The sequence below is a fragment of the Rana temporaria genome, chromosome 2, assembly GCF_905171775.1.
Source record: "Rana temporaria chromosome 2, aRanTem1.1, whole genome shotgun sequence".
Lineage (NCBI taxonomy): Eukaryota > Metazoa > Chordata > Amphibia > Anura > Ranidae > Rana > Rana temporaria.
The window spans coordinates 485464065-485491080 of record NC_053490.1 but is presented as its reverse complement, the minus strand read 5'-3'; the positions used below and the strand labels follow the sequence as shown (position 1 = coordinate 485491080).

The window sequence follows — 27016 nt, the reverse complement described above, 5'->3', positions numbered from 1 at the left end:
AGGCCGCAGTATAAGATCCTCTTGTCCTATGGCACCCGCTGTTTTTTTCTGTGCATGGTTGTTTTCCCTCCCCTCATTTGCATTGCTTGGGGACATCCCATATGTAATGGCTATGCTGCTCTGTGTCCCGTGATGTACGATAAAGAAAAAGGGATTTTTAATAACAGCTTACCTGTAAAATCCTTTTCTTGTAGTACATCACGGGACACAGAGCTCCCACCCCTCTTTTGGGGAATTTTGGGATGCATATTGCTTGCTACAAAACTGAGGTACTCCCACTATGGGTGGGGGTTATATAGGGAGGGAACTTCCTGTCGGAGAGTGCCAGTGTCCATCACCTGAAGGTGCACTATATAACCCATATGTAATGGCTATGCTGCTCTGTGTCCCGTGATGTACTACAAGAAAAGGATTTTACAGGTAAGTTGTTATTAAAAATCCCTTTTTTTCTTTCTTTGCACCATGGATAAATCGAATCGTCTATGAGCTGCTTAAGGATTTAAAAAAGATACGTCTCTTCTCCGTTTTCCCTGTATTTCGAAAATGTATATTTTCTTGCATGGGCAGGGTGACGGTATCCCTTTAATGCTATTACCTTTTATTGGGAACCGCTTTTCTTCCTGTTTAACTACTTCCCACCCAAGCCAATTCTGACATTCCTCTCCTAAAAATCTTGACTTTTTTTTTTTGCTAGAAAATTACTCTGAACCCCCAAACATTATGGCCCGGAGTCACATAGCACTTACGCCGACGTATCTCGAGATACTCCGTGTAAGTGCACATATGCTCCTGACTCTAAAAAGCAAGATACGCCTGTAAATAGGCTTCATCCGGCCGACGTAAGTTTCCTACGCCGTCGTATCGTGGGCGCATATTTACGCTGGCCGCATGGGGCGCTTCCATTGATTTACGATTCGAATATGCAAATGAGTGAGATACGCCGATTCACAAACGCACTTGCGCCCGGCGCATTAATATACGCGGTTTACGTAAGTCGTACGTCCGGCGTAAAGTTCTGACTCATAAAGCAGGTGTAAGTCAGCAGCATCAATACAAATGGCTGCACCAGGGAACACAGCCGTCGTTTTTTACGTAGTATGTGAATAGGGCTAGTCGTAGATTACGTTCAAGTCGTAGGCAGTGATTCGACGTAACTTAGGCAGTTGTTTCGACGTGATTCTGAGCATGCGCACTGGTAAGCGTCCATGGGATGGCTCATGCGCCGTTCGTTATTCATTTCTTGATGGCGCTCAGCCTATCATTTACATGGGGTCACGCCTCATTACCATGGCTCACGCCCACTGCCACTTACGACGAGTTACGCCGAGGGAACCCAGCATAGATTAGGGAGCAAGTGCTTTGTGAATACTGTGCTCGCCGCTCTGCGCTACGTCGGCGTAGCGTATATTCGATACGCTACGCCGGCATAACTATGCGCCAAGGTATGTGAATCCGGGTATATATATATATATATATATATTATAAGTAGAGGCCCTGTAGAATACAATGGTGGGTGTTGCAATTGTTTGTCGCAGAGTATTTACTCAACGATTAAAAAAAAAATGCAATATATAATCCAATTTTTTGGTAAAATATAAAAGATGATGTTATGCTGAGTAAATAGATACCCAACGCGTTATGCTTTAAAATTGCGCATACTTGTGGAATGGCGCCAAACTACGGTACTTAAAAATCTCCATTGGCAACTCCTTTAAATTTTTTTACAGGTTACCAGTTTGGAGTTGGAGTAGGTCTAGTGCTAGAATTCTTGCTATAACATTTGCGGCGATGCCTCGCATGTGGTGCGAACACTGTTTGCGTATGTGGGCGCAACCTGCATATGTGTTCACCACTGCGTGTGAGCATGGTGGGACGGGGTTGGTTTGGTGAGAGGGGGGAGCATCCCCTCCTACTGCCTGTAAAAGCAATCCAGCGGCTAATTTCACCACTAGGATGACTTTTACATTACAGGGAATAGCTGGCAAAAAAAAAAAAGAAAGATACGGGGATGATGTCTGTAGCTGCAGGCATTATGCCGGTACGACCACTGAAAGTCCAAGATGTCAAATGATATCCTAGGGGCAGGAAGTGTTAAAAATGCTGGCGGTATTCAAACTGATTGGTCATGCATCAAACGGTGAAAGAGCCAAATACACAATGGTTAGGAGGCTTTAGCTGGCCATACATGGATTCAAATTTGGCCAATCGAGCAGGGACAAGCCAAATTTCAATGTGTGTATGGGGACTGATTGACCGCCCTGTTGGATTCTCCCCAGTGGATCAGTGCTGCAGGCTACAGCCTGCAAAGCTGATCAGTGCCTTACCCATGCCACATGTGAGGAGCTTGTGATATCTGGCTGCAGGGGACTACCCAGGTGAACATTCTGATTTTCAGTTGCAGTGTTTGCTGGCAGAATTGTAAAAAATGCTCTAATTTGTTGCTTATTAATATTTTTTCTAAATGTCTTTTTTTTCTCTTTTTTTTAATTTATTCCCACTCCAGGTTCGGCCATTTTGGCCCTTCTGTTAGCTGGATATTTGGCACAGCAATATTTGCCTATGCCCACTCCAAAAGTTCTTGGCATAGATCTTGGAACCACATACTGTTCTGTTGGGGTGTTCCATCCTGGCACGGGAGACGTGAAAGTCATTATGGATGATGACGGTCACCAGAGTATACCAAGCATTGTGTCCTTTACAGAGAAGGATATATATGTGGGATATGAAGGCCTGGAGCTTGCCGATGCCAACCCCCAGAATACCATATATGATGCCAAAAGATTTATCGGGAAAATCTTCAGCCCTGAGGAGTTGGAAAAGGAGAGTGACAGATATCAATTCAAGGTAAGAGACTGTACACTGCCCTTCATAGAGAATGTTTAGGGGTGCACCATTATAGTCTTGTAATGGACTAACTGGAGATATAGGACACAGGAAGAAAAAGATGGAAGGACCACTGACTAAGACAAAACTATAATCTCTGTGCCAATATCTTTATTAAAAGTTCTGGGCTGCGATGACCAGATATTGGTTCAAGTCCATGTCCAAGTCTGCAGCAGAGAATAAAAATAGACCTCTTATTATTACCTGTTCCCAGTGATGGCCCATCCATAAGGGGCACAGGGGCGCCGCCCACTCTGTCCATGCATCTGGCCCCCTAATCTACATCCGGGACGCATGGATTCCAATGTTTTCTTTTTTTTTTGAAGCACGTGATTAGAGCCAGAGGATCTAATAGACTTAAAAAAAGGGTGGGCTCTGCGCCCGAGCACACCCATTTGTGTGAAAATAGTGAATGAATATTTGCTAGTATTGTTACACTGATTCTCCTCCTGGCCAGTCAAAAAGCAAGTCCTGAGAACTGTCACCTGATTGGCTGAAAGGACAGGGGATTCTATTGGACACCCAGGAGGAGATGCATGACTCAAGCTGCCGTGGCGCAGAGGATAGGAGTGATGCCCGCCCGCGACTTAAATGGGGTAAATTCGGGGCTGGATGACCGACCACGCATTGGGGGGTTGACCCGACCGACAGTACGCAAGAGGGGGGGTTGCTGGTTACGGCATCAGTGTGAACCTAGGCTCTTAGACTTGACAATAATTCATCAAATGTAGTTTTCTTATCAGTATAAAGCCCATTGACTGTATGCTGTGTCTGTAGGTTGTGAACAATGGCGGGGATGCTGTGTATTCAATCAAAACCAATGAAACCTTTACCGTCACCCCAGAGTACATTGCATCTCAGCTACTATTAAAGCTGAAGAAGATGGCAGAAAAGTACCTTGGTATTCCTGTGTCTAAGGCTGTTATTTCAGTTCCTGCGGAATTTGATGAAAGACAGCGCAACTATACTGTGAAGGCAGCAAACCTGGCCGGTGAGTGATGAAGAAGATAAAAATGTATTTGGGAAACCAATAACATTGATTAGCAGCATATTGTTAAAGCTGTACATAAAGGTATGTTTAGAAAATTGGAATGGAATCTGATACAACGGCGGATCCAGGGGGGGGGGGGCGCGCAACAGGGCAATTTTTTTTTTTAGAATTTTTTTTTAAAACTGCTTTGCAGTGCCTGCAGCTGCCGCTGCTGAGTCTCTCACTCTCTCTCTGTCATCACCAGGGCCGATCTGGCGCAGCCCGGTAGGCTGCCTGTCCTGAGGCTGCTTTGAGCTGTAGCTGACTGCAGCGCTCCCCCTCTCTCCTGCGTGTATGACACCGGGCATCTCTCGCTGTGTGTGAGAGCTGGGTCTGTGTTCGGCTGTGCTGCCTGTGCTAGACCTGCTTGTGTGATAGTAGATGGAGATGGAACACTGATTGAATCAGTGTTTTGTCTATCACACAAGCCCGTCTAGGGGGGGACCTTGCTAGAGCACACTGCCCTGCCAAACACAGACCTAAAGCTCCTGTTTGTTCCACGTCGGGAGAGGAGATACCTGCTGTGTGTGATCAAGGCAATGCCACGGTGAGTGCCATGCACAGTGAGGCTTCATTCATATACAAAAGTGGGGCTGCATTAATATACAAAGTGGGGCTGCATTCATATACAAAATGGGGCTGCATTCATATACAAAATGGGGCTGCATTCATATACAAAATGGGGCTGCATTCATATACAAAAGTGGGGCTGCATTAATATACAAAGTGGGGCTGCATTAATATACAAAGTGGGACTGCATTCATAGACAAAGTGGGGCTGCATTATTATACAAATGTGGGACTGAATTCATAGACAAAAGTGGGACTGCATTCATAGACAAAAGTGGGACTGCATTCATAGACAAAAGTGGGACTGCATTCATAGACAAAAGTGGGACTGCATTCATAGACAAAAGTGGGACTGCATTCATAGACAAAAGTGGGACTGAATTCATATACAAAAGTGGGACTGAATTCATATACAAAAGTGGGACTGAATTCATATACAAAAGTGGGACTGAATTCATATACAAAAGTGGGGCTGCATTCATATACAAAAGTGGGGCTGCATTCATATACAAAAGTGGGGCTGCATTTATATACAAAAGTGGGGCTGCATTTATATACAAAAGTGGGGCTGCATTTATATACAAAAGTGGGGCTGCATTTATATACAAAAGTGGGGCTGCATTTATATACAAAAGTGGGGCTGCATTTATATACAAACGTGGGGCTGCATTTATATACAAACGTGGGGCTGCATTTATATACAAAAGTGGGGCTGCATTTATATACAAAAGTGGGGCTGCATTTATATACAAAAGTGGGGCTGCATTTATATACAAAAGTGGGGCTGCATTTATATACAAAAGTGGGACTGAATTTATATACAAAAGTGGGGCTGCATTTATATACAAAAGTGGGGCTGCATTCATATACAAAAGTGGGGCTGCATTCATATACAAAAGTGGGGCTGCATTCATATACAAAAGTGGGGCTGCATTCATATACAAAAGTGGGGCTGCATTCATATACAAAAGTGGGACTGCATTTATATACAAAAGTGGGACTGCATTTATATACAAAAGTGGGACTGCATTTATATACAAAAGTGGGACTGCATTTATATACAAAAGTGTGACTGAATTTATATATACAAAAGTGGGACTGAATTTATATACAAAAGTGGGGCTGCATTTATATACAAAAGTGGGACTGCATTTATATACAAAAGTGGGACTGAATTTATATACAAAAGTGGGGCTGCATTTATATACAAAAGTGGGGCTGCATTCATATACAAAAGTGGGACTGCATTTATATACAAAAGTGGGACTGCATTTATATACAAAAGTGGGACTGCATTTATATACAAAAGTGGGACTGCATTTATATACAAAAGTGGGACTGCATTTATATACAAAAGTGGGACTGCATTTATATACAAAAGTGGGACTGCATTTATATACAAAAGTGGGACTGAATTTATATATACAAAAGTGGGACTGAATTTATATACAAAAGTGGGACTGAATTTATATACAAAAGTGGGACTGAATTTATATACAAAAGTGGGGCTGCATTTATATACAAAAGTGGGGCTGCATTCATATACAAAAGTAGGACTGAATTAATATACAAAAGTGGGACTGAATTTATATACAAAAGTGGGACTGCATTAATATACAAAAGTGGGGCTGCGTTCATATGTACAGTGAGGCTGCAATGATGGGCACTGATGAGGCTGCATTGATCTCTTGTACCATGTCTTCAGTCTCTGACCATCTCTTGTACCATGTCTCCAGTCTCTGACCATCCCTTGTACCATGTCTGCAGTCTCTGACCATCTCTTGTACCATGTCTGCAGTCTCTGACCATCTCTTGTACCATGTCTGCAGTCTCTGACCATCTCTTGTACCATGTCTGCAGTCTCTGACCATCTCTTGTACCATGTCTGCAGTCTCTGACCATCTCTTGTACCATGTCTGCAGTCTCTGACCATCTCTTGTACCATGTCTGCAGTCTCTGACCATCTCTTGTACCATGTCTGCAGTCTCTGACCATCCCTTGTACCACATCTGCAGTCTCTGACCATCTCCTGTATCATGTCTGCATTCTCTGACCATCTCTTGTACCACATCTGCAGTCTCTGACCATCTCTTGTACCATGTCTGCAGTCCCTGACAATCGTCTACAAACTATGGGATAGATTTATGGCATTTATATTTAAATATTTTTTACTAGTAATGGCGGCGATCATTGATTTTTTTAGCGGTACTGCAACATTGCAGAGGACACACCGGACACCTAATTGATTTCTGTAAGCAACACCTTATTTTCTGGCAGTGCCCCTCCCGAGACTAGACTCTGGATCCGCCCTTGATCTGATATGTGACCCAACTCACAAGGATCTTTGTTATCTCTAAGATTCATAGGCCACAGCATCTTCTCTGCTCTTTCTAATGCCGCGTACACACGATCATTTTTCGGCATTAAAAAAAAAACAACGTTTTTCATCATGAAAAAAAACCGATGTTTTTCCAACTTCATCATTAAAAACGACGTTGCCCACACACCATCGTTTTTTCAAAATGATGAACAAAGCGCAGTGACGGCACTCTAAAGGGGAAGTTCTATTCGCCTTTGGGCTGCTTTTAGCTGATTCTGTGTTAGTAAAAGACGATTCGCACTTTTTTTGTCTGTTACAGCGTGATGAATGTGCTTACTCCATTATGAACGGTAGTTTTACCAGAACGAGCGCTCCCGTCTCATAACTTGCTTCTGGGCATGCGTGGGTTTAAAACGTCGTTTTTGCCCATACACGATCATTTTTTACAACCCGGAGAACTGCATTTTAAAAAAACTACGTGAAAAAATGCAGCATGTTCGAATTTTTTTTTTGTCGTTTTTCAGAAGCCGAAAAACGATGTGAAGCCCACACACGATCATTTTTTAATGACGTTTTTAAAAACGTCGTTTTTTTTCATGACGAAAAATTATCGTGTGTACGCGCCATAACCCTTTTTTTGTGTTCTGAATTGAAGTGCCAGTGGCTTAGAGCAGGCATATCCAAACTTCGACCGGATGTGGCCCTTTGCTTGCCTTTATCTGGCCCTTGGGGCACTATTCCTTCCACTGATATGAGGCACTATTCCTCTCACTGGTTCCAGACATGGACTAATTTACCCACGGACACCAACAATGGGGTATTATTCCTCCCACTTACACCAACAATGGGGTATTATTCCTCCCACTTACACCAATGATGGGGTACTATTCCTCCCACTGACACCAATGATGGGGTACTATTCCTCCCACTGACACCAATGGTGGGGTACTATTCCTCCCACTGACACCAATGGTGGGGTACTATTCCTCCCACTGACACCAATGGTGGGGTACTATTCCTCCCACTGACACCAATGGTGGGGTACTATTCCTCCCACTGACACCAATGGTGGGGTACTATTCCTCCCACTGACACCAATGGTGGGGTACTATTCCTCCCACTGACACCAATGGTGGGGTACTATTCCTCCCACTGACACCAATGGTGGGGTACTATTCCTCCCACTGACACCAATGATGGGGTATTTTTCCTCCCACTGACACCAAAGAGGTAATTTTGTGTTATTCCCACTGACCACCAAGCCTATGGCATTGTTTACTCCCACGGATTCCGGGCATTTTCTACTTCCACTGGCCACAGTCTGGCCCCCTAAATATTGAATGACAGTAAACTGGCCCTTTGTTTCAAATGTTTGGGGACCCCTGGCTTAGAGGATCATGCAGGTCTTCCAGAGGGTGGACCATGGCAATGGAGTCCTATCCAGCTGTCTATACGCTAAACCATGGGTCTTCAAACTATGGCCCTCCAGTTGTTCAGGAACTACAATTCCCATCATGCCTAGTCATGTCTGTGAATGTCAGTGTGTTACAATGCCTCATGGGATGTGTAGTTCTACAACAGCTGGAGGGCCGTAGTTTGAGGATCCCTGGGCTAAACAGTTGCTGTCAGTGATCATTATAGTCTGATAGTCCCCATGCACATTTCCAAATGCATTAAGGCTTGTCGGGGTATCACAGCCTAACCGTGGTTCCTCAATATTTAGTGCTGGAGGCTTGGATTTGGTTCACATTAAAGACATTATCTGCAGGGAGATTGTAAGTTTCCTCTAGATCAGCCTTTCCCAACCTTTTTACTCAGGGAAACCCTTGAAACTATTTTCATGTCATACCCTTTCTAAAAAGCAACATGTTTCTAGTTCACGGCACATTAGTGTTATTGGCAAGTTTTAGATATACAGTAAAACCTTGGTTTGGGAGTGACTTGGTTTGAGAGCGTTTTGCAAGACAAGCAAAATTTTCAAATACATTTTGACTTGATATACAAGCGATGTCTTGATTTACAAGTAGCATCATGTCACAACTGAGTATAAAAGAGGCGCCTCTAAAGCCCCGTACACACGATCAGACCTTTGTCCAACCAAAATCACAACGGAATTCCATCGGAGTAAATGTTCTCTATCTAAACTCCGATGGAATTCCTCGGAATTTCTGATGGAAATAATCCGATGGAGCACACACACGGACAGAATTTCCAATGGAAAAAGTCCGACTGACTTTTTCCATCGGAAATTCCGATTGTGTGTACAGGGCATTAGTGCAACAATATGGTTACATTTATTGAAGGTACAACATTTAGCAAAATTTTGCTACACTTAGGCCTCGTACACACGACCAAGAAACTCGACAGAATCCATCAAGAAGCTTTTTTGCCGAGGAAAACGGTCGTGTGTATGCTTTTCATCGAGGAACTCGACGAGGAAAAAAGAGAACAAGTTCTCTTTTTCCTCGACAGGAGTCTCAATTTCCTCGTCGGGCTGGTTTTCGACGAGAAACATGATCGTGTGTATGCTTAGAAACCCGTGCATGCTCAGAATAAAGTATGAGACGGGAGCGCACCTTCGGTAAAAGTAGCGTTTGTAATGGAGATAGCACATTTGTCAAGCTGTAACAGACTGAAAAGTGCAAATCGTCTCGCACCAAACTTTTACTTAACACGCAGTAACATGAGATTAGCAAAAGCAGCCCCCAGGGTTGTGCCAGTGGAATCGAACTTCCCCTGAACAAGGAGATTTGGTCTTGACAGTGTGTACGCAAAGAAAGCTTGTCGAGTTTCTCCACAAGCCTAACAATGAACTTGTCGGAAAACGATGTGTCTTTTCCGACGAGTTCCTCCATTGTGTGTACGAGGCTTTAGAGGCGCCTCTCCTCTCTTTTATACTCTGTAACTCCTACTGGATTTTTCTTCTAATCCCCTTGTGGAGGCTTCCATTTGTGGATGGATATTTTATGGTTACACAACCTATCACATTGCTATAATCTTTTTATATGGACTATAGACTGAAAGACCCAATGAAGTAAATGGTTGTGGAACGAATCATTTGAGTTTCCATTATTTCTTATGGGAAAATTTGCTTTGATATACAAGTGCTTTGGAATACAAGCATGTTTCTAGAATGATTTATGCTCGCAATCCAAGGTTTTACTGTAAAATAAACAAAACAATAAAGACTATGACATACCTAGAGTATTTGACAACCAAATATTTGTTTTATTTCCCTGCGCTACATGATAAAATCATTTGCACTGGTGTTTACATTTTTTTTTTTTTTTTTTAACAGACTTTCTTGCATAGTAATTTGTTGAGAAATGCCTTCTTACATCGGTGTTCACTGAAACTTGCATTCTGTAGGAGAAGTGGCCTTTTCATTGAGTGAGAAGACCCTTCACATCAGTGGTCTCCAACCTGCAGCCCTGGGGCTGGATGCAGCCCTTTGCTTGCTTTAATTTGGCCCTAGGGGCAATATTTCATCCTCTGATGCCAACATTTGGCCACAGTTCCTCCCTCCCAAATCACACCAGGGATGGGGCACAGTTCCTCCCTCCCAGTGACACCAGCGATGGGGAACAGTTCCTCCGGTGTTGCTGGGACACGATTGTTCTTCCCACCAACTGGCACCCAATGGTGGGGCACAATTGTTGTTCCCACCAAATGGCACCCAATGATGGGGCATGATTGTTCCCACCAAATGACACCAAAGATGGGGCATTGTTTATTCCCAATGATGCCAGGACATTTTCTACTTGCAATGGCCACAGTCTGAACCCCCTAAGGACGGTACACTGGCCCTTTGTTTAGAAAGTTTTGAGACCCCTGCTCTACATAATGGTCAGGAAGAGAGAGGCCTTCAAATATCTCTGCTCATCGAGAGGAATAGTGCCCCTTATATTGGAGATCAGTTAACCACTTCCCGACCGCCTCATGTACATATACGTCGGCAGAATGGCACGGACAGGCACATCAATGTACCTGTACGTGCCTGCCTAGACGTGGGTCGGGGGTCCGATCGGGACCCCCCCGGTACTTGCGGCAGTCGGGTTACCTCGGGGAGCGATCCGGGACGACGGCGCGGCTATTCGTTTATAGCCGCTCCGTCACGATCGCTCCCCGGAGCTGAAGAACGGGGAGAGCCGTATGTAAACACGGCTTCCCCGTGCTTCACTGTGGCGGCGTATCGATCGAGTGATCCCTTATATAAGGGAGACTCGATCGATGATGTCAGTCCTACAGCCACACCCCCCTACAGTTGTAAACACACACTAGGTGAAGCTAAACTCCTTCAGGGCCCCCTGTGGTTAACTCCCAAACTGCAACTGTCATTTTCACAATAAACAATCCAATTTAAATGCATTTTTTGCTGTGAAAATGACAGTGGTCCCAAAAATGTGTCAAAATTGTCCGAAGTGTCCGCCATAATGTCGCAGTCACGAAAAAAAACGCTGATCGCCGCCATTAGTAGTAAAAAAAAAAAAAAATGCAATAAAACTATCCCCTATTTTGTAAACGCTATAAATTTTGCGCAAACCAATCGATAAACGCTTATTGCGATTTTTTTTTTTTTTTACCAAAAATAGGTAGAAGAACACTTATCGGCCTAAACTGAGAAAAAAAAAATGTTTTAGATATGTTTTTGGGGGATATTTATTATAGCAAAAAGTAAAAAATATTGCATTTTTTTCAAAATTTAGATGCGCTAATATTAACTTAAAAGGTGATAAAACTTACAAAGAAAACTAATCAGGGAGAACACTCCTTAAACTGTGAATTACTAATATGTCCTTAATTAGTGCACAGTGATTAGCAGGATTCCATGCAGGGAAAAATCACTCTCTTCAATCTGAATGCTAATCCAGCCCTCCACCGCTGTGATCAGATGATACAGGCACTCACAGACAGGGATTGCATGAGTAAGTGGCGTGCCTGTGACGTAACGCGTAGGGAGGAGCCTGCGATTGAATCCGAGTGCATCGGACCGAGCTGAGGAAACAGCACACTGAGCGGCGTTTTCATGCTTTACTGAAAGCGGGGATTCGTGAGTGCATATGTCAATGCTCTGATTACATTTTTGATCTGTCATCGAATATTGTGCAATGAGGTTTTTCTCTTTTCTTTCATGCAATCCCTGTCTGTGAGTGCCTGTATCATCTGAGGGCTGGATATAAGCGCATCTATATTTTATATGTTTCACTGTTTGGATTTGGTATCACTCAAGATAGCAGCTATATTATTTGTTTTTTTATTTAGGTGCACGTGGAATTGATTATTTAATTAGCGCTGTAGTATATTTTTCACATTTTTTTCAAAATTGTCGCTCTATTTTTGTTTATAGCGCAAAAAATAAAAACCGCAGAGGTGATCAAATACCACCAAAAGGAAGCTCTATTTGTGGGGGGAAAAAGGACGCCAATTTTGTTTGGGAGCCACGTCGCACAACCGCGCAATTGTCTGTTAAAGCGACGCAGTGCCGAATTGTAAAAACCCCTTGGGTCATTTAGCTGCGTATTGGTCCGGTCCTTAAGTGGTTAAGAGTGCTTTATTTCACTGAGAGGCAGTGGGAAGAGCGCCCTGTTGGAGCCAGTGGGAAGAACGTCCCTTACATTGGTGATCAGTTGGAGGAATACACCCTACATTGTTGGTCAATTGGAAGAATTCCCCCCATATAGAGTTCTGTCATGCCACTGGTTTTGCCAAGTGGTGTTGTCCTTGGAACAGTCCAGGCACCATTAAATATCACGTCCATCAGCCATTGCTCAAGGAACCCCTAACAACCCCTGGAGGAACCCTGATTGAGAATGACTGCTCTAGTTACAGTATGTGTTCTGTAGAGAGGAATTTGTCATCACATTATAAATAGATTAATACATCAGCTAAATATTATAGAAGTATAAAATGTTATTGGATTATACTTTATTAGAGACGCCATTTAGAATGAGCTGAAAGATATCAAAGTGGCCAAAGGCAGCATTGGTCCTTTGTCCTCAACAACCAATCTGGAGTCTTTGTTTTCTTTTCTCTATTGGAAGAGTGAAAGTGACAATCTCACTGGTTGTTTTGGGTAAGATGAACATTTCACCATGGCCAGCACTGATCAATAAGATGTTATTGGTGGCTGATTGATTGTTTCATAGCTAACTTGTTTTCCTTGTTTTAGGTCTGGATATTTTGCGGGTCATCAATGAACCCACAGCAGCAGCAATGGCTTATGGGTTACATAAGGTTGATGTCTTCAATGTCCTTGTGGTTGATCTGGGAGGAGGAACGTTGGATGTGTCTCTATTAAATAAACAAGGAGGAATGTTCCTAACCCGAGCCATGGCAGGTAAGCAGAAACATTTATGGTAATATGAGGCAAGTTTAAAATATAACTGAAGGTGGTTGTAAACCTCAGACATGAAATGTGAATGAAGCATATTCCTCTATAGCTGGGGTAGGCAACATTTTAAGAGGTGGAGATCTACCTGAACAATATGAAGGAGATCAAAGATCTCTGGAGTGCACCTATTTATTTGTAGAAAAATTATTTACTAGCAAACCTCCAATAATAACTAAAGACATACAAGTCCTTCCAGGGCCACGAACCACAGCATCGTGACCACAGTGGGGTAGATTCAGGTACATTTGCGCTGTTTTTACGGAGGCGCAGCGCACCGTTTTGCTGCTGCGCCTCCGTAAATTACCTGCGCTACAATTGATTCACGGAGCAGTAGCTCCGTAAATTGCTTGGGCGCTCCTGAAAAATGCCCGGTGTAAGAGCACGCAATTTAAATGATCCCGTAGGGGGCGTGGATCATTTAAATTAGGCGCGTTCCCGCGCCAAGCGTAGTGCGCATGCTCCGTCGACGTGCATTGCGGTAAATGACGTCACAAGGACGTCATTCGCTTCAAAGTGAACGTGAATGGCGTCCAGCGCCATTCACGATTCACTTACGCAAACGACGTAATTTTCAAATTTCGCGACGCAGGAACGACGGGTATACTTAGCATTGGCTGCGCCTGCTAATAGCAGGGGCAGCCTTACGCAAAACCCGACGTACGCAAACGACATAAACTGCGTACGCAGGGCGCGCGTACGGTTGTGAATCGGCGTTAGTATGCAATTTGCATACTCTACGCTGACCACAACGGGAACGCCACCTAGCGACCTGCGTAAGAATGCAGCCTAAGATATGACGGCATAAGGGGCCTTATGCCAGTCATATCTTAGGCTGCAGTCGGCGTATTGAGGTTCCTGAATCGGGAGCATTCGATACGCCGGCACAAGTAAGCAATTGCGCTGCGTAACTATGGTTACGCAGACGCAATTGCTTTTTGAATCTACCCCAGTGTGTGTACACCCCTGGGTACTGCCTCAGCAGCTTAAAGGGGAGTGGTTGAAGGTGGTAAAACTGTGGCTCAGCTGTGGGGTTTTACTGCCCCCCAACCACTAGTGGGAATAAGCTCTAACGCACCACTTTAGAAAGTATCATCAAAATGACCCCCTCTACTCAATGCAATTCACTCCTTACCCATATTCTTCACGATCGAGATCTCCCCTAAATTCCCTTATCTTCCCTGCCAGCCTACTCCCTGTCCAGCATGGACCCACCAGCTTTTCAACACAGAACCAACCCCCCCCTTCTCAGTTTAGGTGCCTCAATACAGAACCCCCCCCCCCCCCCGGGATGACAGGTCCTCCTTATCAGCAAAGAATCAAAAAAGTGATCTTTAAAAAAAAAAAAAAGTTTATTTCTGCCATAGACCAGAAGTGACTTCATGAGGTCGCTCAGGTCTTCCTAGATCATAGAGATGATCAGAGACAATCTGTTCACATCTATGGCCAGCTGTGCAAAAACACCTGGTGAGCAGAGAAGGATGTCCCCTTCATGCTGCTTCTAAAAGCGATCCAGTGGCTAATCGGCCGCTCGGATCACTTTTATGAGTAACAGAATGGCCAGCTGAAATAAAATAAATACTGGGGTTATGGCTGATGGCTTTAGCCATAACCCCCGGCAAACCACTTCAAAGCTACAACGTATAAATACGTGTTGTGGATAGCTGCTTGCCGACCAGCCGCTGCAGTTCTACGGCGGCAGGTCGGCTCCCCTGCGCGAGAGCTCGTAGCTATACGTCGACTCTCTTAGCGCCATAAAATGGCATAAAAATACCCCCTATTTTGTAAACGCTATAACTTTTGCGCAAACCAATCAAAAAACGGTTAATGCGTTTTTTTCTTGTTTTTTTTTAATGAAAAATATGTAGAAGAATACGTATCGGCCTAAACTGAGGAAAAAAAATGTTTTTCTATATATTTTTGGGGGATATTTATTATAGCAAAAAGTAAAAAATATTCATTTTTTTCAAAATTGTCGCTCTATTTTTGTTTATAGCGCAAAAACTAAAAACCACAGAGGTGATCAAATACCACCAAAAGAAAGCTCTATTTGTGGGTAAAAAAGGACGTCAATTTTGTTTGGGAGCCACGTCGCACGACTGCGCAATTGTCAGTTAAAGCGACGTAGTGCCGAATCGCAAAAAGTGCTCTGGTCTTTGACCAGCAATATGGTCCGGGGGTTAAGTGGCTAGAGATACTTCGGTCTCTTCAGAGGTGCTGCATTTGGTGCATGAGATCAGTATAAAGTTACACAACACGTATTGTGCCATATACCCCATTATTACTATATATAGCTTTGAGACTACTACTTGGTATAGTTGTTTTGGGTGGGTTGGGTTTTTTCCTATGAAATTTAGAGTATACTAGTTGTTTGAGGTTTATACTAGCCTAAGTTTTGCCTTTTGATTAACCTAACAGGTAACAATAAGCTTGGAGGTCAGGACTTCAATCAGAGACTCCTGCAGTACTTATATGACAATATATATTCTACCTATGGATCACTGCCATCTCTTAAAGAAGAAATCCACCGACTCAGACAGTCTGTGGAAGCCGTCAAGTTGAACCTCACATTGTATAATTCTTCATGGGTTCGTATGCCTTTAACATTATATCACTCATCGGAAACAGGGAAGAAGGTCGAAGAAGATCGCACCCAGGAGAACGTCGCTTTAAATCAGAAAGATGAGAGCAACGAACCTCAAAAGGTCCATTTTGAAACAGAAATCTCAAGGAAGCTCTTTGAGCACTTGAATGAGGATCTGTTCCAGAAGATCCTGGTGCCCATAGAACGTGTACTAAAAGAGGGGCACCTTGGGAAGGAAGAAGTGGACGAAATTGTTCTGGTCGGCGGATCCACACGCATACCTCGTATTCGTCAAGTTATCAGGGACTTTTTCAGCAAGGAGCCCAACACATCGGTTGACCCCGACCTGGCTGTAGTGATAGGAGTGGCAATACAGGCAGGAATTATGGGAGGCTCCTGGCCTCTTCAAGTCAGTGCAATAGAAATACCAAATAGACATTTACGAAAAACGAACTTCAATTAAAGATTCTGTACGTCAACGTGTATTCCAGAGAGGTGTGGTCACGCCAATATAGTATGTGTTTAAAGCTGCCCTTTAAAAGATATTTATTTTTTTAAGACGTTTGTGAAAGACTTTCCTGGAATGTATAGTCACTTTATGAAGTGTGTTTGGAGAAAGTCTTGGTTATATTTATGACTTTTTTTTATATCTGTGGAACATTCCGCACATCACATACTTGAATGTAGATATGTCTTTGCATTCATCGTCCTACAGTCTATTTTCTCTTGCAGTGTATAGAGTTTTATATACAGTGCTATCATTATACATAAAATGGATATTGAAGGTAAATTCCGGGAAGAGATAAAACATTGTTGAGGCTGGCAGGTGTAATGTAAACTTCTGTGGCATCCTTTGCCAGATATGCAGATGCAAAAATCTCGGCTATGCCATGGATCATCCTTTGCCCACATACTTCCTGTCTCTGTGAAATCCCCATAAACTTCCCTGATGCCAACGGCCTCTGTTCCAAAGAACTACAGGACCAGATGTGTGGGGGCAGAGGATAAACGGTGGTGAGGTTTAGCGGCTGTATATTTGGTGTATGATGCAGCTGAGGGAAGTGGAACTTACTCATTACACTAGCCACTCCCAACACTGTAATTAAAATATATAGTATTCCTCCAATCCCAGCCAAACATTTTTTATTTTGTAGCTTTTGTGTAGAGTATGGAAAGAGTTAGGCTGCATTCACACCTTGGCGTACAAAATCGCGGCGTTTTGTCGCGCGAATTGCGCCGAAAAAATTGCGGCGTTTTGTACCTCGATTTGCGGCGACAAAACGCCGCGATTGTGAATGCAGCCTTCACCCCCTCTATGGAGATGGTTCACATCTCCTATGCCGAACGCCGAAAGCCGCCTGAAAAAAAGGTCCAGGACTTGTTTTCAGGCGGCAGGCGTACGGCATTCAGTGTGGAGATGTGAACCATCTCCATAGAGGGCAATGTGAAATCATCCCTCCAGCGTCTCAGGGGCGGCTGCGGCGTCGCACTACAGGCGTATATACGCCTAGGTGTGAACGGGGGCTTAAAGTGGGTGTATACCCACATTTTACACTTTTACCTAGAGGTAAGCCTATAATCAGGCTTACCTGTAGGTAAAATTAATATCTCCTCAACCTGTACGGTTTAGGAGATATTCCCTATGCATGCAGCTGCTGATGTCATGGCGCATGCGCTCTGAATGCCCCAGCTGAGGGTCCAAAGTACTGACGAGAAAGGCCCCCAGTCGAATAATGCCCGCCCTGTAATGCACATGAACATTGGAATAAGTTCCCGATGCTCGTGCAAGGCGCGGACTTATTCATGATGGGCGCAAGTGAGGGGCGGATGGCAACAGAAGGGGGTGTATTTTGTATTTTATTACGATGGAGGCGGAATTTGTCTCAAATATATCTGCTACTTTTCCTACACGTGTTAAGGGCAAAACGTGTAGTAAAAATACAAAATACGCCCCCTTCTGTTGCCATACGCCCCTCACACGCTCCCATTATGAACAAGTCCGCCCCTTGCAGACTTGCACGAGCATCGGAAGTGTGTGGCGCTATGTCGGCTGTAGTGCGCAGGCACGGTCTACAGCTGATCGTCAATTCGAAGGCTTTCGCCGGCTTGGTACTGCGCATGCGGGCATTATTCGATGGGGATTTATCGACAAGACACCGGCAGCATTGCCGGACCTTGTCGGGAAGAAGTAACGTCATCGCGGCTCCGGCCACTCACAATGCCGGACCCGTGAACCCGGAAGACACGTCGAGGGCAAAATGTCAACTCCCTCGGTGTGGACCAGGCTCCGATACGGGGGCTTCTTTCTGAGGGAAGTATTTCATAATGAGCTCATTATGCCTTTGCCTTGCAGGGTTTTTTTTTTATTATTTAATGTGCAGGTTTACTACCGCTTTAAATCCTCTATTGGGCTTTGAGAATGGTCTGTCCTGATTGTGGAGGTTTTCTCACACTTTCTGTCCTAGTGACCACGAGCCATAAAAGTAGAACATCAGAAATACAATGGGCTTGATTTACTAAAACTGGAGAGTGTAAAAACTGGTGCAGCTGTGCATGGTAGCAAATCGGATTCTAACTTCAGCTTGTTCATTTAATCTTTGACCAAAAAAAACCTGGAAGCTGATTGGTTTCTGTGCAGAGCTGCACCCGATGTTGCGCTCTCCCATTTTAGTAAATCAACCCCCCCCCCCTCCTTTTTTGGGGGGAAAGAGCACAATGTGAATAAGTTGCCTCTACAGATTGGTATCCTTTGGATGCAGGATATTACTTACAATGCTTTTCTACCAGTGTTGTGACTGGCAGTTCTGACAGTAGTACAGTGCTTAGTACAGGGCTTAGCCCCGCCTCCCATTCCTTCTTTCCAAGATTTTATTTATAGCAGCAGGAGCCAATGGCTTCCACTGCTATCAGTCTGCCATGTGAAGAGGAGAGAGCCATGGCTGGATTGAGATCGGGATCAGGTATGTATAGGGGGGGCTGGGAGAATTCCTGTACACAGAAGGTTTTTTATCCTAATGCAGAGAATACATTAAGGTAAAAAAAAAAATCCATAAGCCTTTAGAACCGCTTTAAATTCTGTTCCCTAGCTTCATATGGAAATAACTGAACATTGAAATGCTGAACGATTGTGTAGTAAATCCTTTGTTTTTCTCTGCCATTACAGCCTGGCAGCTACTCCCCTGTCAGAAGCCCAATTTTGTGGGAGTTCTTATTAATAGAGATAGTCCCCTTCATGTGCTCCACTGGAAATGATTGGTGACACGGCCCCTTCCAATGCATTACTATTGTAAAGCTCACTTGCATTCCACCCTTTCTGCTGAGACTTGGCTACAAATTGCTAAAGGAGAGTAATTTGTAGCAAAGAACACCAACATATTGCTGTATTACTAGCTTAACTAGTCGCATAGTAGTGAGGAATCAGCAGTGACTCTAGAGATTAAAATGCTGTTTATATTCATTTGTAGCGATGATTATTCTCCTGTCTGACATGGTCTTTACAAGGGTCTGTTTAGGGATTTGTCAGTGTAAATTTTGTAAGAGGCTTTTGAAAGTCCAATAAAGCTGTATAAGCTCAATCCGCAGGAATGCGATCATATGCAGTGTTGTCGCAGAACCTTCATTTGGGGCATTGTTCTGTCCATCAATGGCAGTATTAACATTGTTACAACCAGTACCCATTACAAGTCTTACTCACATTGAGTAGGATTTTACTTTTGTTTTTTTCCAAGTTCTAAATTATATGTGGACACCGAAGAGAGAGAATGTTCTTTTATACGTAGAATTAAAATGATTTAAGAAGTTCATTTTGTGGCTTGTTTATTCATCTGGCTGTCTGCTTAAAAAAAGGATTGTCAACGATAAGCATGTAATATGTTTAAAGCACAACATTTATTTTCCTTTTCTCTAGAGGGGGGGGAAGGTTACAGTTGGCCATGGATGGATCGAACCTCGTCCAGCCAAGATTTGATACATCTATGGGCAGGCTAGTTGTACTGAATTCAACCTAACGATCAACTTTGGTACAACCAGACAGATTTTTGCACGTGATTACTGCCGATGGCTATAGTAAGCAATGGCCCAGATTCAGGTAGATTTGCCCTTTAGTTGCACATGTGAAGAGCAGCTGATTTGCTCTGCGCTGGGGCAAATTGGAAAGATTGCCACCTGATTCAGGATTCCTTTTGTCTGCTAACTTGCTCCTTTGTAAGGCAAAAATCAGGGCCTAAGGCAGCGCAAGTGAAAGTGGGTGTGCCCTATGCAAATGATCTTTTTTCCACTCAGCAGTGGTTTGCGCCTATTTTCAGGGCAAATTTTGCCCACCTGCTTGCACTGAGCAAATAAATAGGGGCAGACCTGCGCAGGTCCTGTGCAAAATTACATCCTGCTTGTTCCACCCCCCCTGAGCAAGGTAATTTTGCCCTTTTTTCTGAGATGGCACCTCCTGATGAGGAAAAAAAAAAGAAAAGCAAATTTTGTCTCCGCTGAGATGGATATACGGCTTGCGGCACTGACGCGCCATACTGCCGTTCTTTTTGGTTCAGAGCGGAAGAATACCACCTTAGCCCAAAGGAGGGCAATATATGAGGCTATTACATTGGACATAAATGCCCAGGGCATTGAGGAGAGGTCCTGGGAGGACATCCAAAAATAATTTACTGACATGCGTCGTCGAGTCAGGGACAAAATTGTCCTAATCAGAAAGCATAGCAGGGGCACCGGAGGAGGACCAGCCTGTTCTGTGCGACTCAATCCGGAGGAGGAGGTCATCTCTCAGAGTCTAGCGCTGGAGCAGGTGGAGGGAGTCCCAGGCTATGACTCCACTGTTGGGGACTTGGGGACTGGTACGTTTTTTTTCTCATATTTGCTGTGTATCATGGGAGGGGGTAGAAGTGAACATATGAGGGGGTAGAAGGGAAGATGTAAAAAGTTTTTATTTCTCATATTTGCTGTGTATCATGGGAGGGGGTAGAAGGGAACATGTGATAAGTGTGTTGCTCCAGCAACATATTTTTTTTGTGTCATCCACAGATGTTGATGATGAGGCTGGGCCATCGTCGGCTGTAGGGCGACCCACGCCATCCCCAGAACATCATGGGGTCCAGTCAGGCCCCCTGCAGATCCTGGGCATGTTGGTGGAGGAGGATATCGCCCATAGTCCATCTAGGGAGGAGGAAGTGGTGGAGGAGTCCATTATCCTCAAACTGGATGAATCTGTGTACCTCCAGGAGGATCCCACCATCCCTGACCTCCCCACCACCCCCCCGACCATCACGTCATCCCCCTCCAGGGCAAGCCCCTCCAGTGTCCCCCCCTCCAGTGTCCCCCCCTCCAGTGTGGCCCACTCCCCTTCTTCTCCCTCAGTTTGTGCCCCAGCCTCTCCTCCAAGAAAGGCTCTATGTAAAACGAGGGGTGTACCCTCCAGCCTCCGTGAAGGTCTGCAGGAGGAGCAGGCCCGGCAGACCCGCCATATAGGGGACATGGTGGGAGACTTGAGGCGGGTGGCGGACAGCCTGGCATCCACCTCCTCCTCTCTGCAGCAGGCCCTCACCCTGCATGCTGACCGGGGGATATGAGATACTGAGAGCTTGGAGGAAGTCAGTGCCAACTGTGGAGCCATGGTCACCTGCATGGTTGAGCAGCAGGGCGCCATCGCTTTGCTAACAGCGGAGGTGAGCAGGTGCGGTGGAGGCCAACACTGCTGCTGTGCGGGAGGAGGGGAGATTAACCCGGCAGCAGCAGAGGACCAATACCACCCGGCAGCTGCGGATGTTGGCCCAAACCAACAGCGTGCTCACCCGCCTGGCCAACGCCATGGAGGGCATGCAGGCACCACCTGCCAGGAGTGAGGAAGTAGGGGTTGATGCTCCTCCCCCCCTCCATCCCCACCCCATGCTCGATCCCCACCACAGGCTCCATCCTCAGCCCAGGCTCCATCCCCACCACAGGCTTAACCACGCAGACTGAGGAGCCAGAGCCGGGGCACCCTTGGCACAAGGATGTCCAAAAAAAAAAAAAAATGATTTTCCTTTTATTTTTGTATTTTTTACCTATCCCTTGCTGCTCATATAATGAGCCTTTTCTATTTATTTTGATTATGCTTATATTTTTTTTTTTTTTGGGGATATTTTTTTTTTGCTCAGATTAGGAGCTTTTCTATATTTAGTTTATGCTCGAAGTTTTTTTTTTTTTGTTTGTAGTCCCTACACACGGTGAGGAGTGATGTAGTTTCTCTCCAGCTGACCTGTGGCCATCTGTTGCTAACTTGACCCTGCTTTTATAAAGTGCAAATTTGCCCCGGCTAAACAGCTTGCGCGCTTTGGGAGCAAAATGCTCCTCACACGCGCAAGTTTATGAATCAGTGGCAGTTCCTCATTTGCATATTTGCTGAGGGAAAACCATGAGAGCGCAAGTTGCTCCCTGAGCAAAATTGCCCCTTAATTGCGCCGGGGCAGAGAAACTGCCTCCGTGCAAAAATGGCACATTTCAGGCTTAGCTTGCTTTCTGGGTCACCCGCAAATTTGCCTGGGAGCAAATCCGTACTTGCACGGCACAAATCACACTTGCTCCCGCGCAAGTCGTACCTGAATCTGGGCCAATGTGTTCTGCCAGCAGGGAAGGCTCCCCAAGCCCCCTGCCGAACACAATAGCGCTGCAGGACGGATTCCACCTTCATTAACACAGGACTCCCTTCCCCATCCTGCCCCCATCATTACACAGGACTCCCTTCCCCATCATTACACATCACTCCCTGTCCCCATCATTACACAGGTCTCCCTTCCCTCCCAGCGGTTTCACCTTGCTAGTGTCCAGAGGATGTCAGGTCAACACCAGGCACACCCTGCCAAATCCTCAGCAAAGAAGTTCTTCAGCAGGCCGATGGTCTGCAGCTTGTTGGACATAGTGAGGGAGAGGGGACGGTGTGACTGTGCCTGGGACTGACAGTTGCTCCCCCAACATTCAATTCCACCTTTATCTCCTGAGTAATAACCAAATCCACTTATCAACTATTTGTGGGCAGAATGGGTTCAAGGGGCAGCTGCTTTTGGTCTCACAACAATGACTGGGCCCCGGGCAGCTACCCCTCTCCGTTAAAGACGGCCAAGGTTGTCACCAGAACCAGTGTACTTAGTTGAAAGATTTCTCATCTATTCCTGTTCTGGTGACAACCCAAAATTGGGGATTTTACATAAGGCTTCATTTCCATGGACGTCTTTACAGCCACTTTTCTGAGCTTTTTTTGCAGCTTAAAAACGGCTCTCCATGTTAGTCTATGGCCTCATGCCCACCATGACGTTTTTGAGCTGTAGATGGCTGAGCCGTTATTAAGCTGCAAAAAAAAACCAGGACCAGTGCGTTCTGAAGCTCCAGCCTTCGAGCTTTAAAAACGCCAGACGTTAAAAAACGCGCAAAAACGCTGAAAAACGCTACCGCAGCTCAAAAAAAAAAAACATGGACAGGCGTTTTTAAGCTGTAAAAAAGGCTAAACAAAGTGGCTGTAAAAACATCCATGGAAATGAAGCCTAATTATTCCTGATAGAAGTAAAGAGGACAATTAGGGTGAATCTCCTTCATGGGGGTACCTGGCATTGGCAGTGCACATTAAAAACACAACTACACAAGTTCTGTAGAAAAGATAATTTATTGCCATTTTAACAAATGATTTTGTTTGCAGTGACAAATCCCTGAGACAAAGAATAAAATATCACTAAAATATTTGGGAGTGTTCCTGTTTCTGCCCACACGTTACCATATAATTATATCCAGTAATAATTGCTATGTAGATAAGGAGCAGACATATTAATATACAATGTACAGCAGCGGTACAAATGACACCTTCTATTCCAGACAACAATGCACTAGTGTAGTACACTCAATTCTCAGTGCCATTCACATACAGTGAGCATATGTGGAGAACAGTACTGGAGTATACATTTTTATTCATGATATAAAATTATTAAAACATTTTTTTTTTTTTTAGATTTAGCCATGTATACTTAGATATGTGCATTGGGGATGTTGCAATTCCTCTATGAGAACACACAGTACAATGCATGTACCTTCAATAGCATGTCAATAGAGTTCATATTGAATGCCATTTCAGGACATATACAGCCTAGAACACATTTCGGGGCCCATTCTCACCACATGTACTTTGAAGTCTTGCCCACAGCATTCCCAGGGCATAGACAAGGCAATTTGCCTTTTAGTCCTAGGAATTAACACCACTGCACTTTTAATGTATAACTTTTATTTAATTTAACTTTACATCTATGTGTTGCAGCAATGCCCGCATTGTTGCAACGCATTTTCAGGGTGGTGCCATTCATTTTATGGAGCATACATGTTGCAATGCATTCAGGTGCATTGCAGCAAAAACTTGAGGTTGACCGATTTTTAGGATATTTTGGTGTACTGGAAGCTGAACGAAATTCAGTGGGTTGCCTAATTGCAATACACGTTAATGTGTGACAATGCAAAGCAAAAATGTAATGAGCCGCTAAGTATAACTAAGGCCACTGTCACACTAGCGATCTTCTCGCCAGCAACAAGATCACTAGAATGTACTAGGAATATAAACACTTGGGGCCAGATCCACAGCCAGGCGGCGCAACTTAACTTTTCCCATTTAAGTTACACCGCCGCAAATTTCCCAAGTTAGTGCCCGATCCACAAAGCACTTACCTGGAAATTTGCAGCGGTGTAACTTAAATCCGTCCGGCGCAAGGCGGGCCCAATCTAATGGGGCGAGTCCCATTTAAATTAGGCGCGCTCCCGCACCGGACGTACTGCGCATGCTCCCGACGCGATTTTCCCGACGTGCTTTGCGCGAAATTACGTTACGCCGAGTTTTGTGAATCGCGCCGGGTAAAAAAAGTTGCGTCGGGGAAAAAAAAGAGATGCAGCGGGAAAAAAAAAAATGTAAAAAAAATTTGACAGCGTCGCGGGAAAGAAGGGTCTACTTTTACATGGTGTACTAACTTTACACTTTGTAAAAGTAGCCCTAATTTTGCGTTTGCAAACTAACAGCTTACAGAGACTTCACAAAGAGAAACCGCTTTGTGGATCTCCGTAAGTGCTAATTTGCAATCCCCGACGCGGAATTTCGACGAGAAATGCCCCCAGCGGCGGCCAAGGTACTGCATCCTAAGATCCGACAGTGTAAAACTATTACACTTGCCGGATCTTAGGAATATCTATGCGTAACTGATTCTGTGAATCAGTCGCATAGATAGAAACGGATACGACGGCGTATCAGTAGATACGCCGGCGTATCCCTTTTGTGGATCTGGCCCTTGATTCACAGCAGGGCTGTGCATAGGAGGATTTCTCCTCGCTGGGCATATGGAGAGAACAGTATGCCCTGATGCGGAATTGTGCCCTGTATTGCTCAACAAAAGCCTAATGAAGTTTTAGGTTCAGAACTCTCATGCCGCATACACACGATCAAAATTTCCGACAAGAAAAGTTTGCTGTGAGCTTAGTGTTGTACGTCACCGCGTTATTGACGTTTGGAATTTCCGACAACATTTGTGTGACCGCGTGTATGCAACACACGTTTGAGCCAACATTCCGTCGGAAAAAATCCACGGTTTTCTTGTCGGAAATTCCGATCGTGTGTAGGTGGCATCTGTGGAATTTGCGCATGCACAGTAGGAAAGCGACTTTATGTGATGAAAAAAAACCGACTTTTTTAAAAACGTCAATTTAAATGACCGTGTGTGGGGGAAGACGTCGTTTTATGTCTTGTGAAAAACGACAAAAAAAAATTGAAGCATGCTTCGATTTTTTGTGTCGTTTTTAAAAACGTTGTTTTTTGTTTCACAGAAATTGACTGTGTGTAGCAAAAAACGACGTTTAAAACCGCGCATGCCCAGAAGCTAGTTATGAAGCGAGCTTCAATGGAAAAAAGTGGTGAACGTAACCTCGCTTTGCTAGAGCATTGTGAGAAAAACGATGGTGTGTAGGCAACGTCGTTTTTGAAAATTGAAGTTTCAAAAACGTTGTTTTTTACTTCACAGAAAATTTCGTTTTTTTCCATCACATAAAGTGATGGTGTGTACGCGGCATTAGCTTAGCAAGCAGAGCACAGTGTACATTCTTAGGAGTTACGTCATCCCGGTGCACTGCCATGAAATGTGTTTTGCCATGAAATGTGATGGTCCGCCTCCATCACATCCCATTGGCTCACTCATGTCATGTGACATATACACACGTCATCAGTCTCAGCTAGGCTATTATAGGGAGAGGATCTCCTCTCCCTGTGATAGCTTGAGTTATATATGTGGATGAGGGCTGAAGTGTTGCCCCTTCACCTCTTCTGCGCCTGCTCCTTCCATAGAACTGAGAGTGATACCCGTGTAACCAAAAGATAATATAAAAGTCGTATTGGAGAGTATGGGGGATTTCCAGGGTGCAGAATTCAATAATCAAAGCACGGAGCTGCTATATAGTGTTAGGAAGGAGAAGGCAGTGTGATATGCACAGCTCTGTGAGCAGCAGCCTGTGTTGCAGTGAGTGCATTGCTCGTGTAACAATGTATAGAAACAATGATCGCACACACACATCTATAGGCTGCCTCTCCCCTCCTCCTGCTCTCGGGCTGTGTGGCCAGCAGCACACACACACACCATGGGCAGCCTGTATAATGGGGCAGCCTGTATAATGGAGCAGCCTCCCATCTGCCTGCCCCCCTCTCCTCTCTCTTAGCCCTTTGAAGAGCTGCACGGGGTTGACCTCCCTGGGTGTGCGAGTAAGCTACATTTACTACTACAGCTCCGTGCAGCTATTACAGGGGGAGGAGATCCTCTCCCTATGATAGCCAATAGCCTAGCTGAGACTGATGACGTGTCTATATGTCACATGACATGAGTGAGCCAATGGGATGTGATGGAGGCGGACCATCACATTTCATGGCAAATCGCATTTCATGGCAATGCACCGGCCCAGCCAATCAAGATGACCGAAGACCCCGAAACTGGGTACCAGGGAGGGAGCGTCTGGATGTTGCATTGCTGCAGGAAGGAGGGGAGTATTGAAGGGTTGAGATCTGCTTGAAGTCTTTTCATAAGACATTTTCAAAAGAAGAAGTTGGCAATGGCAGAATTTGTGTACAGTTTTTCTAAACATGGTAGCTAAGATGGAGCAGATAAATAAGGATTGACGCACACTATGCTGATCAGTTAAGTTTTGTGTTTTGCTCCTCCTCTGGATTCCTTCGAGCTGTTAGAAATCTCCCTAGCT

At 44.6% G+C, this 27016-nt stretch overlaps 1 protein-coding gene across 1 annotated transcript in view; it reads left to right on the top strand.

Annotated features, from left to right (window-relative positions):
* Positions 1–16393, top strand: part of HSPA13 (heat shock protein family A (Hsp70) member 13) — a 32760-nt gene extending 16367 nt beyond the window's left edge. Inside the window, exons 2-5 of the mRNA XM_040338799.1 lie at positions 2504–2844; positions 3661–3874; positions 12973–13140; positions 15610–16393. Coding sequence (XP_040194733.1) covers positions 2504–2844; positions 3661–3874; positions 12973–13140; positions 15610–16238 — 1352 coding nt within the window. The 3' untranslated portion in view covers positions 16239–16393. The remainder of the gene's footprint in view (positions 1–2503; positions 2845–3660; positions 3875–12972; positions 13141–15609) is intronic.
* The last annotated feature ends 10623 nt before the right edge of the window (positions 16394–27016 follow it).